This window comes from Panthera leo, chromosome B2, assembly GCF_018350215.1.
Source record: "Panthera leo isolate Ple1 chromosome B2, P.leo_Ple1_pat1.1, whole genome shotgun sequence".
Lineage (NCBI taxonomy): Eukaryota > Metazoa > Chordata > Mammalia > Carnivora > Felidae > Panthera > Panthera leo.
The window spans coordinates 37,506,709-37,526,109 of record NC_056683.1 but is presented as its reverse complement, the minus strand read 5'-3'; the positions used below and the strand labels follow the sequence as shown (position 1 = coordinate 37,526,109).

Genomic DNA, 19,401 nt, shown 5'->3' with positions numbered 1-19,401 from the left:
TTAGGTATCAGCCATAAGGCTATTTTTAGAAGCTTGTTTGGGAAGATCTCAAAAACAAAAACCGCCATGTGGTAGGTGATGTTAACCATTCCACCCAAATTGAGCATTGCTACATACATTTAAAACCTACCTTTATCAATATGTAGCATTATCAAGGGGATGGCTCATTGTTCTGGGAGTAGACGTTTCTGTTTGTGGAGGTTACAGAACTGACAGTCCTCAGTGGCAAATCCTCCTCTTTATTTACATGAGCAACTGTTCCCAGGCTAGAAGCTATGGAAGATCCTTAACCCTGTCATTGCAAAATAGCTTCCCCCGGGTTTGGGGAAGGGAGCCCGTCATTCCAATGGGAGCAGGGGAAGTTGTGACATAGGAGGCTGAGCACCTACAGGGGTGAGGCGTGAGGTTAGGAGCATGTCGTTGAGAAGGCATGTCATTGGGTAGGCCCGTGGTCAAGGAGACAAGATGGCAGGAGTCTCATTGGGGAGGTAGTTTCTCAAGGAGGAATGCGACCCAGTGTGTCCTCCAAAGCAGCAAGACACTGTCCAGTCTCCCCAGGAAGGAGGTAGCCAGGCACGGAAGGCACTCGTGGAGTAAGTCACCTGCGCCAGATACCCAGGCCAGAGTCCGGGCACCACAGCAGCATGAGAAGGCCCTTAATGACCTACTCCAAGACGAGAGCTGTTTTTAAGTGGTATGTTGTATTTGTCACAGTTGTGCCTCCTTTTATTTGAGGAATGCATGTGCTGTGTCTCAGCCCAGCACCACCCCTGTGCTCCCAACTCCTCTCCCCTGCTGATGTGGACAGTAAATATCATGTTGCTCAGAGTGGGGGACAAGATCCCATCTGTGGCTGTGGCTGGCCTGGGTTTCAGGTCATTTTCCTGCTGGCACCAGGCTGGTCTGGTTCTCACCCTAGAGCCATATTTGCACTTCTCCACCTCCCGCTCAACACATTCCATAAATTCTTACCCTCTCCCACTTGGAATTAGGGTGCAATCACTGCTTATGCCCAATCCTTGGCTTCCTATCTGGGCACAATCCTCTCCATTGGGGACACATGGAAACCAAGGCACAAACTTGCTCTATGACACACCTGGAGACAGTGGTCTCCAAGAGGAGCTGAAGGAACTGATGACATTGAACGTAGAGAGGACAAGTCCAAGTGGAGAAATCATGGCCTCCTCAGTTCCTCACTGCCAGTGAGAGAGGACCCCTCCTGTATGCTGTCCCAGAGAGCTGACCACGTCCAAATCTGGAAGGTAGAGGGAAGCAGGTGTCAATATCACATCAGTAATTCCTTCTATACAATTTAATCAGTGGGACAGCCTGGATACATACAAGTCATACAAGTAGAAGGGATTCCTGAATTGGGTGCGACGTTGAAGTGAATGACCTCTGCCGTCCCTCCCAGTCATAACATTCTAGAAGTGCCCTTAATCTTCCAATGAGTGATGGGGTCTCCTGTGACTGCTTCATCATCTACTCATCTTTTGAAAACTTTGAGGTATTGAATATATTCTACATGAAGAAAGGAATACATTAGACAAAGGAGCAGTGAAGTTCCCAGGCCTTCTCAGAGTCCACAGTGGCCCGATCACATCTCCCAAATGGGACATGTAATGCAGACAGCACTGACATTTTAACAAGTGTGCTGAGCCCTTGGATATAAACAAACTCCCAGGCGGCTGCTTCACCCCTCTTTCCAGCACGAAGTCATAGAATTGCAGTAGACATGGAGGAACCCTGGAGGTCACTTTGCCCCAACTCCTACCCAGGGCAAGAGTTCTTGCTTTAATGCCCCATAGATTGTCACCTAGCCTCTGCTAGAGCACTGTCAGGAAGGGACCCACTGCTCTGCCAGGAAATGTAGTCCAGTTTGAGACAACTTAATCCACATTGAGACAGTCTTCACTGTGAACTTCATTGTGAACTTTATTGAGCCCCTAGTCTGTTTTTATTCAACTTGACTTCTCCCCTCAAGAGTAGAACAAAAATAAATCTGTTTTGTTGTCCAAATGACAATTCAGATTTTTTTTAAGTTTATTTTTTTTATTTTGAGAGGAAGAGAGAGAGAGAGAGCAGGGGAGGAGCAGAGAGGGAGAGAATCCTAAGCAGGCTCTGTGCTGTCAATACAGAGCCTCAAGTGGGACTCAATCTCATGGTTCTTGAGATCATGACCTTAGCCAAAATCAAGAGTCGGACACTCAACCAGCTGAGCCACCCAGGTGCCCCAGTGTCCAGATTCTTAAAGACAGTCATGATCTCTGATCCTCCTCTCCCTCCGAGTCTTTTCTTCTCGATCTAAACATCTCACATGGCCTTGAGTATTTCTCATATGCCATAGTTTTAGATCCTTCACCATCCTAAACAGAATTTTCTGTAAATATTTTCTAACATTCCTTATGAAGAGTAGCCCCTAGAACAAATACCAAATGTGGTCTGACCACTACAAAGTACATATGCAGAGTATACCACTATCACGTCTCTTCAACTACACACTATACCTTTAATAATGCAATGTGGAATAACATATGTCTCATACCCAATGATCAGTTGCTGTGTTCCTATTAAGGTTATCATCCACTAAATACACCATCTTTTTTACTTGACACAATTTCATACAGCGTCAAAGAAAAAAGTAGATTTATTTTTTTAATGAAATTTATTGTCAAATTGGTTTCCATACAACACCCAGTGCTCACCCCAACAGATGCCCTCCTCAGTGCCCATCACCCACTTTCCCCTCCCTCCCACCCCCCATCAACCCTCAGTTTATTCTCAGTTTTTAAGAGTCTCTTATGGTTTGCCTCCCTCCCTCTCTAACTTTTTTTTCCCCTTCCCCTCCCCCATGGTCTTCTGTTAAGTTTCCAGGATCCACATAAGAGTGAAAACATACAGTATCTTTCTCTGTATGACTTATTTCACTTAGCATAATACTCTCCAGTTCTATCCACGTTGCTACAAAAGGCCATATTTCATTCTTTCTCATTGCCAAGTAGTATTCCATTATATATATAAACCACAACTTCTTTATCCATTCATCAGTTGATGGACTGGTGCTGTCACTCTGGGAAATGGTGTGGAGGTTCCTCAAAAAATTAAAAATAGATCTACCCTATGACCCAGCAGTAGAACTGCTAGGAATTTACCCAAGGGATACAGGAGTGCTGATGCATAGGGGCACTTGTACCCCAATGTTTATAAAAAAGTAGATTTAAAAGTGTCCCTATAAATTATTAAAAGATCAAGTCCTGCCTCCCCCTTCATTAATAGTAGACAGAAATACTGAAGAGAATAGGGCCCAACAAAGGTTATGAGTGACAGACAAAGATCATTGAACCCAAAGGTGAAATGCATATCTGCAATGATGAGCCAAGGCCCCAGCATGGCAGTCTGTTCTTCCAACACCATCCAGTGCATCAAAGGAAGGGGTCTTCTTGAAGCCATGTCCACCCTTGTCTTCCTTGCTCTATCTATTTAATTTTTGCTTGCAACATGGTTCTGAGGCAAAGTCTTCCTGCAGCCTGTAGGAAACTCACCAGTGGTTTTCCTTTGTGTCTTTGACAGGTCGCTTGAAAGAAGAAATCACCCAGCGCCATATGCAGCAAGTAGCTCTAGGTGAGTACAACATGAAGTCTGTAGGAAGAAGGTGAAGGTAATACAAGCTGTAGGGTCTTGGAAACCTAGACCCAGCTCAAAGATAATCCATCTGGAACCCTCAAGAAGGTTAAGCAAGGCAAGGTTCGCAGTTAGTGCAGCTTCCTTTGGATGCCCCTCCTCTCTAGGACCAGTTACCCCATCCTGTGTGGCTGCTCTCAGCTGTCAGGACCTGGCACCCCACCTTCTCAGCTGCTGCCTCATCCCCCTAACCCTTCCACCCCACACCCTAACCTAAGTTCACTCTGTGTCCCAGCTCCTCAGGGCTCTACTCTGAGCTTTCCAGAGTTACTACTAACTAATCCTAACAGCAACAATTGGTGGTGAAAATAGCTACTGTTTTCTGAACCACCCCTGTGCACTGCCATTTGTGCATGGTCTCCTTTCTCCTTCACGATAGTCCTAAGAAGTCAGTGCATTTTCTAGATGATGGAGATCCAGTGACTTGCCCAAGGTCACATGGCTAGGAAGTGTTGAAAAGGATTTGAACCCAAGTCTCCGAGTCCACACCTGGGGCTCTCAGCGCCCATGCTCTTCACTGCCAGCAGTGATGGACCCACTTAATACAGTAATAATATAAACACTGACAAACACAGTGATAGTGTAAGAGGACCTTGGCACCTTTTAAGCAGTAGACAGCTTCAGCAAATGCCTCCTTTGATATGTGACCCAAGGAAGTCACTTGGGAGGAAAGTTCAGCTCCCAGAAAGGCTGGGGGAGCAGGTATCCCGGGCAGGGCCACGTTGTTTCCTCTGCAGTGGGCCTGGGACCAAACACTTACAGAGCTCTGATTAAATAAGCAAATCATGTATTCCAAGCAAAGGGTTCCCCTTCACATAGCCTGGCCCTTTGAATTTCCTACAGTTCGAGAAATCCATGACCTCTAAAGGGCAGATGGAAGAGCGCCCCAGTGTCATAAAGATGACCCATTGGACCCCAGGAATTTGGACTGTTAGGAAGTGGGTTGTTTAGTTTCAGTAATAATAATGATCTCATCAAATAGCCAATGGTTACATCAGAAACACAGAATAAGGAAGCCTGAGGCACACTGACTAGAGCTTGAACTTCCCACTGTTGGCCTCGCCGCTAGGAGGTCTGGGCCTCCCTTTGCCAGAGATGCAGGCAGGGAGTCAGAGCTGAGCGCCTCCTCCAGCAAGCATCCAGGGCTCCCTGGCTGGGCTAGGGAAGGGCATGGGGACCTCTATTGGGAAGCGGTGCCAAGGTGACCTTCAGGCCTCATGGGTAGGTCACCGGATGAGGAGTCATCCCTGAGGAGTGTCGCTGGGCCCCACATCTCAGGGCTGCCATCTGGCCCTTTCTCCAGTCTGCACGATGCCGAGCAACTAAAAACAATGACTGGAAAATACCAGTCAAATAATTGGGGCTTTCAGGGCAGAGGTGCTCTATCCTCTCTGGGCCCCCACCCCTCCCAGCCCCAGACAGGCCTGGGCCTTTGGGAAATGACTGCACATCTTTAACCACAGGCTTCTCCTTAATTCCTCTGCTCATCTCTCTGGGAGCCTTCTTCTGAATTACAGCAGGTGTCAGGTTCAACAGGGCCCAGCTTTGCCTGAAGTAATCAGCAGACTTCAAAGAGAAAGCACTTTGGATGGAAGTCTAATTAAGAGCATTTGAAATACCTATTTATTTTAAAAGCATACTATCCCAATTAGAGAAGAAGTGTTAACATCTCCCAGCTGCCATTTTGAGGTTAAATGCCATGTTTTCAGTACAAACTTCTCAGGAGCTTTTCTGACAGAGCTTCAGAACCACCCGCGCTCACGTGTCCCCAGTGACCACGTGCCAGAATTCTTCTCATGGAGAGAAACCTCTCATTGCAACAGATTGTTTATAAAGCCGTTTCCTGCTTAACCCTCACCCTCCAGGCTAGTGTCGGGGCCAAGGGCGAGGACCCACAGCTCCGCTCTGGTGAGAATCAAAACAGCTCAGTGTCCTTGGTTTCCTGGTGTTCTTGAGTTGAGGCTTCCATTGGAGGAACGGGGCAGTGACTACATCTGCTCTTGCCCTCCCCCTCTCTGTTCTCCTTCCTTTGTCTACTTCTCTCTACTTTCCCTCTCCCTCCATTTTAAGTATTCCCTTTGGTATTGTTTGTTTCTTGTGCCTCCATATTCCTAGATTTCTATGAAAGCATAGGTCAGGTTGGTTGGTTGTTCTGGGGTGGGGAGGCGAGAGGGGGTCAAGAGCTAGGCTGAGCAGGAGAGGTTTTCTCACATATTTTGCGTAAGAATAGGTCTGTGTATGGAAGAGGAGGTGTATGTCCAAGAAAATTCGTATAAAGGCAATCTCATATCTCAGAGGAGCAAGGATTTAATGGTGATGTGAAAGGTGCCATGTGGAAGACTGTAGATTGGTGGAGGGAAGCCAGATTCAGTGGTGTGCTGGAACCAGCTCCATACCCATCAGATGAGTGACCGTTACCATTTTGGAAATTTGGGGATCCCTGGTAAAACATAGCTGTTGTTAAAAATTAAATGATACAGGGTGCCTGGGTGGCTCAGTCGGTTGAGCGTCCAACTTTGGCTGAGGTCATGACCTCACAGTTCGTGAGTTCAAGCCCCACATTGGGCTCTCTGTTGTCAGCACAGAGCCTGCTTCAGATCCTTTGTCCCCCTCTCTCTCTGCTCCTCCCCAGCTCGTTCTTTCTCTTTCTCTCTCAAAATAAATAATTTAAAAAAATTAAATTATAGAAACTTACAATTAAATAAGTTATATTAAAAAACAAAGTCAACAAATACTCAAAACTGATCACTTCCTAACTACAGATATTCCTTGACCTACAGTGGAGTTACATCCTGATAACCCCGTCATCAGTTGAAAATATCGTCAAGTCAAAAATGCATTTAATACACCTAACCTATCAAACACCTAGCTTAGCTTAGCCTACTTTATTTTTTTATTTATTTAAAAAAAATTTTTTTAACGTTTATTTATTTTTGAGACAGAGAGAGACAGAGCATGAATGGGAGAGGGTCAGAGAGAGGGAGACACAGAATCTGAAACAGGCTCCAGGCTCTAAGCTGTCAGCACAGAGCCCGACGCGGGGCTCGAACTCACGGACTGTGAGATCATGACCTGAGCCGAAGCCGGCCGCTCAACCGACTGAGCCACCCAGGCGCCCCAGCTTAGCCTACTTTAAACGTGCTCAGAACACTTACATTAGCCTACAGTTGGGCAAAATCATCTAACCCAAAGCCCATTTTATAATGAAGTGTTGAGTATCCCGTGTAATTGATTGAAGTCTGTGTTGAAAGGGAAAAACAGAACAGTTGTGCGGGTGCAGAATGGTTGTCTGTGTTCACGTGGCCGGGCAGGAGCTGGGGCACCCGAAGTATGGTTCCTCCTGAATGGGTGTCACTCGTGCACCATCCTAAAGCCAACAGATCCTACGTTGAACCATCGTAGGTCGGGGACCATCTGTCATTTACTACATTTTACTATTATCTCTGCCCTTGAGGTTATTTAGCACTACCGTGTCTATATCATGGAACTGTTGTCTTAGGGTGTGCTACTGTGCATCTCTTCCCAGTTTCACATGCAGTGACATCACACTGGCAGCTTGAAATCAGCCTACTGGGACTGTTTATGCCATGGAAATTGACAAACGTTATTGTAAATTGGGGCGCTTTTCCCCTAGAGCGCTAGTTGTTCAACGTTTACCGCCACAGCAGGGGCATACAGATGAGCGCCCATGGAGAGGCCAGTTCTGTGCACGTGTGTGTGCTCTTAGGAGGACTTCTCCTCCTCTTCCTCATTGAATATCTAGATCCTGGTTCTCTCTTCGTTTACTGCCTACCTGATGAACCCTGGTCCTTTTGAAAGTGAGTGGACAGGGAAAACAGGGAAGACAGACGTGGGGCAAGGGAGGCATTGGCCGAGGGGGCCTCTTGATGTAACAACAGCCAGAGCTTGGGTCCTTTAAGAGAAATGGCAGTGACCAGTTCTATGAATATGATCAACAAATAAATGTTCCTCCCGACTTAAAGGAGGGCCTACTGCTCACACCACTTCAGGAAACAAGAAAACAATGCTAATTTTTAAAAGTTTTTTGGGGGGGCACCTGGGTGGCTCAGTGGGTTAAGCGTCTGACTTCAGCTTAGGTCACGATCTCACGGTTTGTGAGTTTGAGCCCCACGTAGGGCTGTGTGCTGACATCTCAGAGCCTGGAGCCCGCTTCAGAGTCTATGTCTCCCTTTGTCTCTTCCCTTCTTCTGCTCGTGCTCTGTCTCTCTCTCTCTCTGTCTCTAAAAATAAATAAACATTAAAAAATTTAAAAATAAATAAAATAATAAATAATAAAAGCTTTTTTTTTTACATTTATTTATTTTGAGAGAGAGACAGAGAGAAAGCGTGAGTTGGGGAGGGGCAGAGAGAGAGGGACAGAGAAATCCCAAGCAGGCTCTGCACTGTCCACGGAGAGGCCAATGTGGGGCTCGAACCCACAAACCGTGAAATTATGACCTGAGCCCAATTCAAGAATCAGACGATTAACTGACTGAGCCACCCAGTGCTATTTTTAATTGGGCATCATTTGGAAATGATATTAATTGAACTAGATTCAGCTAGTTGAGAGTGCTTCGCAGAATTTAGTTATGTGCAGTTTTCCCTCTTTATTGTACTTGCCACCCTGAATGGTATACTATTGTTGGTAATGCAGATGAGGCTGGTCGGCAAACATTTCTTTAGAACTTAGCCTGTGCCCGGCATGGGTCTAAGTTCTCTGCATGTAGTCTCTTCTTTAATGCTCCTAAAATCCCCATGAGGGAGATACTGCTATTACCCTCACCTTACAGTTAAATCCCAAAGGGGATAAGTGAACCTGCCTTACTTTGCTCAGCTAAGGGACACAAATGCACACGCGTGTCCAGAGCATATACTGTAACCCCCATGCTGCACTGCCCTCTGCCCTGTTCAGGGCATGGTGGAGTTCACAGAGGGACCAAGATCTGATGCCTGCCTTCAAAGGGTTTCTACTCCAGCCAGTGTAAAGGGGAAATACATGAAAAGGTGACTCTTTATCTAATTTCAGATTTAGATACATATATTATCCTATTCTCTGTACCCCAAACCAATTCAACCTTGGCCTCCTCCATGAAGCCTTGCCTGGCCCCTTCTCCCCAAGCCTTGTTTGTCCCCCAGCCTCACACACCTTGTCTTAGAATGTGTATTTCCATAGCTATATTCTCCACGCTGAAATGTGAGCTCCTGGAAAGCTGGGTGCAGTCAAATGAATCTTTGTACCCCTAGCAGCCAGCATGGGCAATAAATAGGCCAAATCAATACCTCCCCAGATGACTTCCAGACTCACACATCTTGCAAAAGTATAATGAGACATCTGAGCATAAAATAAAATCAGTCCATTTAAAAGAAGTAGAAGGAGTAAGTGCTTTTGGACCCCACGGCTGAGCCTATTACTATACAGAGGCAATAAATTTGACCGTCTTATCTAGCCACTGAGCAAAACGAGAAGCACCCAGAGCCACATAGGTTTCATTTTCCAACAACAGGAAGCGGACTAATTTATCTGCAGAAATAGAATTTCTTTTGGAACTAAACACAAACCAGAATTTATTGTGCAGACCCTTATTAAAGTACACTGAGTGACACAGTGAACGATATTCTTCAACTGCAGTTTTACAAAAGATACCGAGATGTTGTTCAAGCAGATGATTCTTATATCGACCCTCTGTTAGAGCAGGAGGCCTGACATTAAAGCATAACTCATTGAAAACGTTTATGTGAGCGGCCGAGATAATCTGCTCCAGGTACTCTGCTCTCTGATGGTTGCACAGAGCAGGAATAAAACCAGGCGAAGCCAGCCCCAGCAACATGGGCTGTGGCTTCTCTCTGAAGTGTCTCTCTTGAGCAATATTGGGTCAGTGCCAGGCTCTCGTTCTGCTCGCCATCGAAACTCTACCAAATGCCTGTGATTAAAATTTGAAAGACATGTGGCACTACCAGTAGGTGAAATGCGTCAGATGAGAGGGACAGGCCATGAGAGCTTTGGGGACTCAGCAGAGGAAGTGGCCCCTGGCAGTTGTCACCAAGGCCACGGGCCTGGGCTGAACCATGAGGAATGGGCAGGATTCAGAACCTCAGAGAACTCAAGAGAAGAGTGCGGAGGTAGTTGTTCTGTGGAGGGTGTGTGGGGGGGAGGGGGTGTATGTGGAGGTTTGTGTATATTGTGTGTATGGTATGAGTATGTGGTATGCGTGGGGGGGTGTATGTGGGGGCTGATGTGTGATGTGTGTGTGTGTGTGTGTGTGTGTGTATGGGGTATATATATTTGGTGTGTGTTGTAGGAGGTGGTGTATGTGGGGTGTGTGTGTGGGTATGTGTGTGTGTGGTATATGTGGGCGGTGGGGATGTGGGGGTATGTGTGGGGGGTGTGGGATGTGGGGTGTGTGTGTGTATGTGGTGTGTGTGTAGGAGGTGGTGTATGTAGGGTTTGAGTGTGGGATGTATGTGAAATGGGGGGGTGAGGGAGCGATGTGTGTGTGTGTGTGTGTGTGTGTGTGTGTGTGTGTGTGGTATGTGTTTGTTTTGTGTGTGGAGGGTGGAGGGAGAGGACTTTGTCGGGGAGTGATTTGAAGTAGTCAAGGGAAAGTCTAAAATGGTGAGTTGGGCCAGTTCACTGAGAGCCTTGAATCTGAGCATTTATCTTACAGGCAGTTGAGCCACTGAATATTTTTGAACAAGGAAGTTTTGGTCAAAGAGGCCTTTAAGGAAAAGGAAGCCCCAGGCAGACATTCATTCCAATCCCTCAGCATTTCTAACTGACCTAGGAGTAAATAATCTGTACCGCCCCAGCCCCATCCCCTTGCCCACCTTGCCCTGCACTGGACTGGCCCTCTGGGGACGCATGCTTCCAGCCCAAGTTCAGGAAGGGCCTCCAGTACTTCCGGCTGTCTCTGAGGAAATCTGCTGCAGACATTGCCCACTTAGATACAGTGCTGCCCTGGGGAGCTGCACGCTGATCACAAGCCATGCAGACTGGCCTGGCCCCTTGTGGGTAGGTGGTCAGTCAATTATCTTACCTGTGGTAGATGGAGGTGGGGCCATCGCTGCCCTTGAGGAGCTCACAGATACGCCCAACACAAGCTATCCTTGTTGGCTGACACCACACCTTTCTCTCCATTTATCCCTTGACCTACCGGAACATTCCATTGCTTCTATTTGTAGGCACGTTTTTCATATACTGTCACAGATGATAGAAATAATAATCATTAATAAATAAAAATCCATGAATATGACATTGGCAGGTTCCAAGTGGCATCTGAGATCCCCCCCCCCCACCACCAGATACTAGCCTCTTGAATAGTAGTCCTCGCCTCCTCTCCCTGGCCCCATCCCTCTCCCCACCCAAGCAGCAGAGATCCTTTGAACAAAAGCCCCTGAGAACAGTCTATTGTGGCTGCAGTATCACATGGGCCCTTGATTGCCACTGGGTGGTATGCACTACCTGACCCTGAGAGTGGGGCAGGGACAGCTCTCAGTGCCCAGCAGGGGCCTTGAGGAGGGTTGGGAGAGGCACTGAGGCCACAGGCTGCCTAGTCTACTGCCTTGTTCTAGCTTAGAGTCCGCTGCCGAGTTCTCTTCTCCCAAGCAGAATTCCTGCAGTGGCCTGCTGCTTTCCAGAGGCCTCTGCCATTGTCACTTTCTCCCCTTTGGTGTAAAACTGTTTTTTGAAGACTGAATCTTGAAATGCTTTGTGGAATTCTGCTGCTGGGGATGACAAGCCTGAGAGAAAGCAAAAGGCCGGAGCATCATCTCTTTATTGATCAGACTTCACTGAGCACCTAGTCTGACCCAGACGGTATGTGCAACCAGGAAGTGCAGGCTGTGGAGAGGAGCCACTGACTGAGACAGAACTGGAGGGGACCTTCCTGCATTATCTACCTCAGCAGCTTTCACAGTGGGTGCTCTGGGGCCCAGGTGTTCTTAGGGAGTGCCAGTGGCAAGGCCCCAGGATTTTTGCCCACCCTGATTCAACCGAGGCAACTTCTGTTTCTCTTTTTGCCATTAAGCCTTTGTTTGAAGAAAATGATCTGCAGTTTTGTAACACATCTTCTTTCAGACCTTATGACCCTGTTTAAGACATTTCCAGAGGCAGATTCCCAGCTTCCCTCCCCAGAGCTACCTCTGTTTCCTCTGGACTCCCACAGGACTCTGCTTATACCTCTAGGAGAGGACTTATCACACTGTGTGATCATTATTCAGTCTTTCATCCATTTCCACTCCTTGACAGAGGATCTTGATTTCTCCAGCACCGAGATTTCTCGAGATCCTGTGCCCAGCACATCCTGAAGCGGAGCCGGCATTCACTGGTTGCCTGTTGAATGAACAAATGAATCTAACACACCTCAGCCCTCAGGTGCCACGATTTTACCTCTTTGTGATTACAGAATTCCTTAAGACATGCCGGAAACATTAGCCTTGGTGAGGGGACGCATGAGGGCTTGGATTAGAGGTGACTTCATCTTCTCAGAAAGGAATGATCAAAATGTGACCACTGGAGGAAGGCAGAATGTAAAGGAAGCAGCTGCCCCCAAAGCTGAGATAGCATCTCAGTTGGTTCCAGAAGAACTCAGGTGGCTCTGTAAGACCAGTGGTAAAGTCTCACCACCTGAGTCGATTCCATCCACAGTTGCTTGTGAATATAGGGCCAGCTTCTATGACATGAAGCCAAACGTGGCCAGATTCCCAAACTCAAGATGGAGGCTGGGAGTGAGGAGTCCCCACACCATTTCCCTGCCAAGTTCCCAATTGCCAAGGCTCTACTCCCTCTGGGTAGTTCCAGACTGCCTTGCTAGCGATTCTGGAGAACAGAAGGAGGCTCTGGGCATCAGCCTTGAACTGCAGTTGTGGTTTAGTAAAAAGAACACTCACCTTGGAATCAGGAGGGCCCTGCTTGAATCATGCCTCTACCATTTGCTAGTCACGTGACCTTGGTCCATTTACCTTCCCGAATTTCCATTTCCCTGTCCATGAGAGAAGAACATCTACTCCCCAGGGTGTGAGTACCTAAGTGAGGCATGTAAGTGATGGAGCCAAGGACCGCATAGATGCTCAGCAGATCATCATGGCCCCTGAGTCTGAGTGCCAGGAGCCACACAACCAGACGCCCAGGCAGCGGACACAGCCCCCTGCCACAGAACCTACACAGCTCTGGGCCAACAGCACCAGTCGGCCTAACTGGTGGAGGTCACCACATTTCCGCATTCACGTCTCTCTACCCACTTGTGTTCACAGGCAGCATTAATCACTCAACCTTGCAAAGATACAGTCTCTGTCTCTCCCACTGAGCAGTGATGAAGGATGATCCAGTTGCCAGGGCCATTTTATTCATCATGCAAATGTGCAGGAACCATGTATGCTACTTTGAATGCATTAGGCATTTGACCAATGTCTTAGTCAGCTGGGGCTGCCAGAACAAAAGTACCATAGACTGGCTGAGTGATAAACAACAGAAATTAATTTTTTCACAGTTCCAGAGGCTGGACACTGGAGATTAGGGTGACAGCATGATGGTTCTGGTGAGGACCAGATGGTTCTGGATCTTCCTCTGGATCACAGACTTCCAGCTTCTCATTGTGTTCTCACACAGGAGAAAAGGAGTAAGCTAGCTCTCTGACCTCTTCTTATAAGGGCACTAATCCCCTTCATGAGGATTCCACCCTGTGACCTAATTACCTTCCAAAGGCCTCACCTCCAAATACCATCACACTGGGGATTTGATTTCAACATATGAATTTGGGGGGGACACAAACAAACATAGACAATAATATACAAACATAGAATATATAACAAACATATACAACATATGTATATATATGTTGTATATGTTTGTTATATATATATATGTTATATATATATACATATATACATATATATACATATACATATATACATATATATGTTAAACATATATATGTTTGTTATATATATGTTGTGTGTGTGTATATATATATATATATGGTATATATATATATAACATAATAAACGTATAAAATATATGAACATATAAACAGTCAAATAGAAGACAAAATTCTAGCCTCTTGATGTCATCTGCTAGGCTAAAATGTATTGTGGCTGGCCCCTTACAAGTGATAAAAATCACCACTTGTGCTTGGTGAGTCCAGCCCAGGGAAGGTCTTAGTGTTCCCCAGGAACAATTCTGTTACATAATGGAGCTAGATAAGACTCATTGCCCCAAAAGCTCATTTCCCCAAAGAAGTTGATGATGAGTTTGAGGAAGACCTATCAACAGGAAACCAGCATTGTTCTTATCATAGCAAACAGCCAAACAAATAAACAAAAATAAAAACCGAAGATAACCCAAAGGTTCCCTAGTAGGCAGGTAGAGAAATGAGCTATAGCTGTGATATATTCATATTGTATGATATATCCATATGATATATTCATATAATTCATATTCATATAATGGAACACCATAGAGAATTAAAAATGAATAAACTAGAACTCCATGTAGCAATGTGAATAAATCCCAAAAACACGATGATTGCAAGAAAGACAATTGCAGAAGGATATATGTGGAATGATACCATTCATGTAAATTCCAAAATGGTCATCATTGTGTATCAGGGGAGAGGAATGGGAGCCTTGTGTTATGGTGAAAGATAACATAAGTAGAGAAGCACCTGGGTAGCTCAGTCAGTTAAGCATCCAACTCTTGATCTCAGCTCAAGTTAGGAGCTCACGGTTCATGAGTTGGAGCCCTGAGTCAGGCTCTGCTCTGACAGCTCAGAGCCTGCTTGGGATTTCTCTCTTTCTCCCTCTGTCTCTTCACCTCCCTCTCTCACTCCCTCTCTGTTTCTCTGTCTCTCTCTCTCTCAATAGCCAATTAAACTTTAAAAAGATGGCATAAGAACAGAAAAATGCATAAAACATATGTACAGATACATAGGCCAACAAATACTTACAAACAGAACATCTTTGCAACCTCCTCTTAGGTCAAGAAGTAGCTAAGTAATGAAGTAATTTTAAGGGACATTAGAAATGCAGGGTGAGAGTGTGCAACAGGAAGGGAAGGTGTGCAGCACCAACAGGACAGTGTTATCTTTGGGGTAGGGGGGGTGGTAGTGGATTGGAGAGGGCCCTACGGAGGCACTCACCACTCCCCTGACATCGCAATGTTCTCATTCAAACACACACACACACACACACACACACACACACACACACACCGGAACAACTGTGGCACACTATCTAGATTTTTCCAAATACAGATGTGATACGTGGGTGTTATTTGTATCACTCTCTGAACTTTTTTGAAATGGTTTATAATAACTTCCAGAACTCGATGAAGGCTTAGATTCCAAGGAATCAGAGATCAAACAAAATTTATTGTTCAGTGGAATCCCTGTGATAGAAGTGGTAGTAAAACACAAATCCAGATTTGATTCTGATTAACCTTAATTTCCTCACTACTGTTTGTGTCGGGATCGTTTTGCTTAAAGATGAGAACAGAGAATTTACCACTTCTCATTTCCTTCTCCAGGCACTTGTATCCTCTAGGAGGGGCTTAATAGCTAAAGACCAGTCAGTGTGCCTGACATGCTGAGCAATGCAGGGGAGGCACTCATAAGACCACCTCTTGTTGTTCTTCCACCATCTCTTTCAGTCCCCTTGGTAGGGACAGTTCTGCCTCCGTGCTGGATGGAAGTTGGACAGCCCAGTAACTCAGTTGCTCATTCATTGTTAATTACAAACAAAACAAACAAGAACCAAAAACATTAGTCATTTTATACTGTAACTACCACCTCAACGGTTCAAATTTCACTCAAAGCTAAGACTTCTCTCCTTTTCCCCAGCTAAGACCAACAGCCAGGGGGGAAAGGCAATGCACTCAGCCCCTTCTCTAAGTCACTTCCTCCCTCAGCCTGCTAAGCTCGATTTCCCAAGACTCTAAGAGGGAGTTAGAGAGAAGGAGGAAAGGCAGTTGGTAAAGATCTCACTTGACTGGTACTTTGTAACGTGGCTTTGTGCTCTCTGGGCCTGACAGATGTTCCAAGCTGGCTCTTCCTCAGTTGGGGTACTTTTATGGGTCCCTGGAGGTCCTTTGACCTGATGCAAGCTACCTTATTTGGACAATTCCTTACCCACTTTGAGCCTTTATGGGTCAGGATCCAAACACGAAGCAGATTATTCAAGTTAATAATCAAGTCAGGTATTAGAAAGACTGTTGAAGAAAAGCCTGTTGGCAAAGGTGTTAGCAGAGTGCAGAGAAACGCAGAGGTTGTAACAACAGCAGGGTAGGAAGCATTGCTGCCCCTAGACCTGAGGGAGCAAGAAGAGTGAGCACTTCCTAGAACCTGAAGACAGAAAGGGCTGTGCAGAAAGGCTCAGTCCTTCTGATAGGAGCTATGACCTTCAGTCAAGCAATGCATCCAGCTCATGGCACCTGCAGCAACATCTGAGGGAATAAATACCTCAACCTCTCTCTCCTCTGACCCCTCCAGTCACTTGTCCATGCTCACCATTGTCTGAGCCCAGCCAGAAGGCAAGGGGTAGGAATCCCATTGTTCCAGCGGCAGCCACAGGGTGGGGGGGATGGTGGAGGTGGGGAGTGGCAGAAGAGTAGATGGTGGAGGGGGGACTTAGGGGAGCAAAAGAGATAGGTGCAGGGCTCAGCCCCTATGCATCCTGTAGTCCACCGCCAGGTTTCTTTCTACGTATGCCATCACCCCTCTGGGTGGCCCCACTAAAAAGGATGTGAGTTTTAAGTGTGTGCTGAAGGGTGTAAGTGACGTGCCGGAGCCAGCTCGAAGTGGCTCACGAGAGCTCACCGTGTGCATCTCTTCCCAAATCCACATGCAGGAACATCACGCTGGTAGCCTGAAATCAGCCATGATGGGAGTAGCTGCACCACAAAAATTCACAAGTGCTGCGACACTGTAGGACTTTTTTTTTTTTCTCCCAGCGAACTTGTTAAACATTTACCAGCACAGCACTGATCTAAGGTGGCCTTAACTGGACTCTGTTCCAAGCTTATACCCCACATTGTTTCCACAGGAGCACAGCAGCAACTCTCTGGCCTTGCTCCTGGCACACCAGCCTGGGCCCTGCTGGAGAGTTCTCTGGTGGGAATCAGATTTCTGTCTGCTGCGTGCACATACACACATGCGTGCGCACACGACACCACCCCACCCCACACACACACACATGCACAGATTCCTAAGGATTCTTACCAAGCTTTCTGAGTGGTCTTCAAACCTCCTCATGACCTTTGAGGGAAGGGGAAGGTCTTCCACACACATCACCCCCAGTGAAGACGATAAGGCAGGCTTAACACAAACCGCGAGCTTTCTTTAAAGAAATTGTCTTCAAACATTTCTTTTGGCCCCTTTCTTTCTTTCTTTTTTAATGTGCATTTATTTTTGAGAGAGAGAGAGCACATGTGAGTGGGGGAGGGGGGAGAGAGGGGGACAGAGGATCTGAAGCAGGCTCCATGCTGACAACAGAGAGTCTGACGTGGAGCTTGAACCCACGAACCGTGAGATCACGACCTGAGCCAAAGTCAGATGCTTAACCGACTGAGCCACCCAGGTGCCTTGGCCCTTTTCTTGATGTGGGGTATTTTGGTTGTCTAGCAAGCACTTACCATCATGTTTGAAAATATGCCAGCTCTACTGCGTGGCCTGTCTCAGAAGTCACTTTTGACTCTAGTATGTAATAAATTTTTTTGAAACAAACAGATTGATTTACAAATTGGCTAGTAGCAGATAAGTTTTCCAAAAGTGGCAGGAGACAGTTTTATTAAGGATCCTCAATTCAATTTCTAAAAGTTCTGAAATGTCTCTCATAAGCCAATCAAGAGGATTGACCAAATGCCACTAACCATCATCATTAGGGGTTTTTATAGGAGGAAGGCCCATGCTCCCTTTTACCAGCATGAGAAAAACTGCCCTCCTGAGAGGTCGTAAGTGTCCTGAGAACACTCCAGACTGGCTGGTTCCAGTGTGACAAACATGGAACTGGGTTTTAGGTTTGCTAAGGTTCTTGCTAATTTCCTTCTGAAAAGCCACTCAGAATGAAGCCTCTGGTCACCACCAGTCAGTGAGGCCGGAGTGGCAGACAGCAGACTCACCAAGGGACTCGGGCTTTGAGAGAAGTCCTGTGTTCAGAAATGTGAGTTGGCTGAGGAGTGAGGGAGCCTCAGTGGGCTGGAGAGCCGGCAGGAGCAGCATCTGGACCCTCGGAAGAAGGGCCGCCGAGCCAGGCTCTGAGTGGCTGCACCAGAGAACGCTGACGGCAAACCAAAGATGGATCTGGGGCTCCAGCAGAAAGGACCGCAGAGAGAGAGGAGAGTTCCTATTTGAACAGAAGCAACCATGGAAGGGAACCTGTGCCGAGCTGAAGCGAGGAATGGCACTAGAAATGTCTTTTCCTGTGTCTGCAGTATGCTCCTGGGGTATGCTTGTGAGTCCACATGGACCCTGGAGCACGCTGACCCTCTGTGCAGTCCACATCCTCCACAAGGAACACGGGGGGAGAGAGGCAGCAAATGACAAAGGAGAGGCCACCATCCAGGGGCATGATCTTGGGCAGAGAATCCCAAAGTAGAACAGGGGAGGTTACTCTGGTGGGAGGAGACGGCAGACAGCCTTCTACGGGGGTGCCTGGGATTGCGTTTTGCTCTAAAAAAGCATACCAAGCAGTTCTCTTTTTTGTTTTTATTGCCTATTTATTTTGAGATAGAGAAAGAGAGCATACGAGTATGTGAGTGGGGGAGGGGCAGAGAGAGAGGGAGAGAGAGAGAATCCCAAGCAGGCTCCACATCCTGAGCGCAGAGCCCAATGCAGCACTTAAACTCACGAACCCGTGAGATCACGACCTGAGCCAAAAGCAAGAGGCAAGATGCTCACCCGACTGAGCCACCCAGGCACCCCCAAAAAGGCATACCAACGAGTACTGATTGTACTGAAGCATGGCGGCTCCCTGGGGGGAAGATGGCTGCAGTGCCTGTGGGCCTGTGGGTGTTGGGTGTGAGTGCACCCCAGAGATTATCAGTCACAGCCATGTGTCTGCAGGGCATTCATCACACCCTTAAGTCTGACCCGCCAGGGGCAGGGAAGGTGTTAAAAAACCAACACCAAGATGGATGGTGGCACTGAGCACCTGTCAGTGTGTGATTGCTCCGACCGACAATAAATTTGAGCCATTAAACAGGAAATGGTCTGATTGGAAAGCCAGGATCTTTGCCTCTGAGCTGCTGACCATTGTGGTAATTGAGCCCCTGACACCATCAGTCTCCATAAGAATAGACCCTTTGACCTCTCAAACAGGTGAGGCTGAGTGATTCTATGAGATAGTTTAGCCCCCAAAGGCCCAGAGTCGGTGTTCAACAAGTGAATCATTATTGGATAGCCGAGGAGGCCAGGCTGGAATGTCTCCCTGGCCCTGAGGTATTGTCTGCCATGGTAGAGCCGTATAACTCATGGCTTCCTCCCACGTAGGGCACTGGACCAGCAGCTGCCATGTTGGGCCCCGTAGCCTTTGCTCTATGGAAGCCTTCAGAGGCCCACAGGGGCCCTTTCGGCGCTGGTGCCTGGTTGGAGATTTCAGTATTTCCTTCCTTCGGACTCCTAGGACAAAACCAAGGAGACAAGCAGGCTGGCTCTGGGTATTCCGGCGGCTAAACTTGGGAAAGGCGCAGACTCCTCACAAGCCAGCAGGCGAGCTGCAAATACCAAGTGGGAA

The 19,401-nt window shown here is 47.1% G+C and overlaps 1 protein-coding gene across 9 annotated transcripts in view; it reads left to right on the top strand.

Moving 5' to 3' along the window:
- KIF6 (kinesin family member 6) overlaps positions 1-19,401 on the top strand; it is a 385,598-nt gene that overhangs the window by 337,261 nt on the left and 28,936 nt on the right. For all 9 annotated transcript variants that reach the window (XR_006202589.1, XR_006202588.1, XM_042938645.1 and 6 more), the window contains one exon: positions 3,571-3,621. Coding sequence is in view for 7 of the 9 variants with exons in the window: in XM_042938645.1 (XP_042794579.1) it covers positions 3,571-3,621 (51 nt within the window). In the remaining 2 variants the exon portion in view is untranslated. The remainder of the gene's footprint in view (positions 1-3,570; positions 3,622-19,401) is intronic.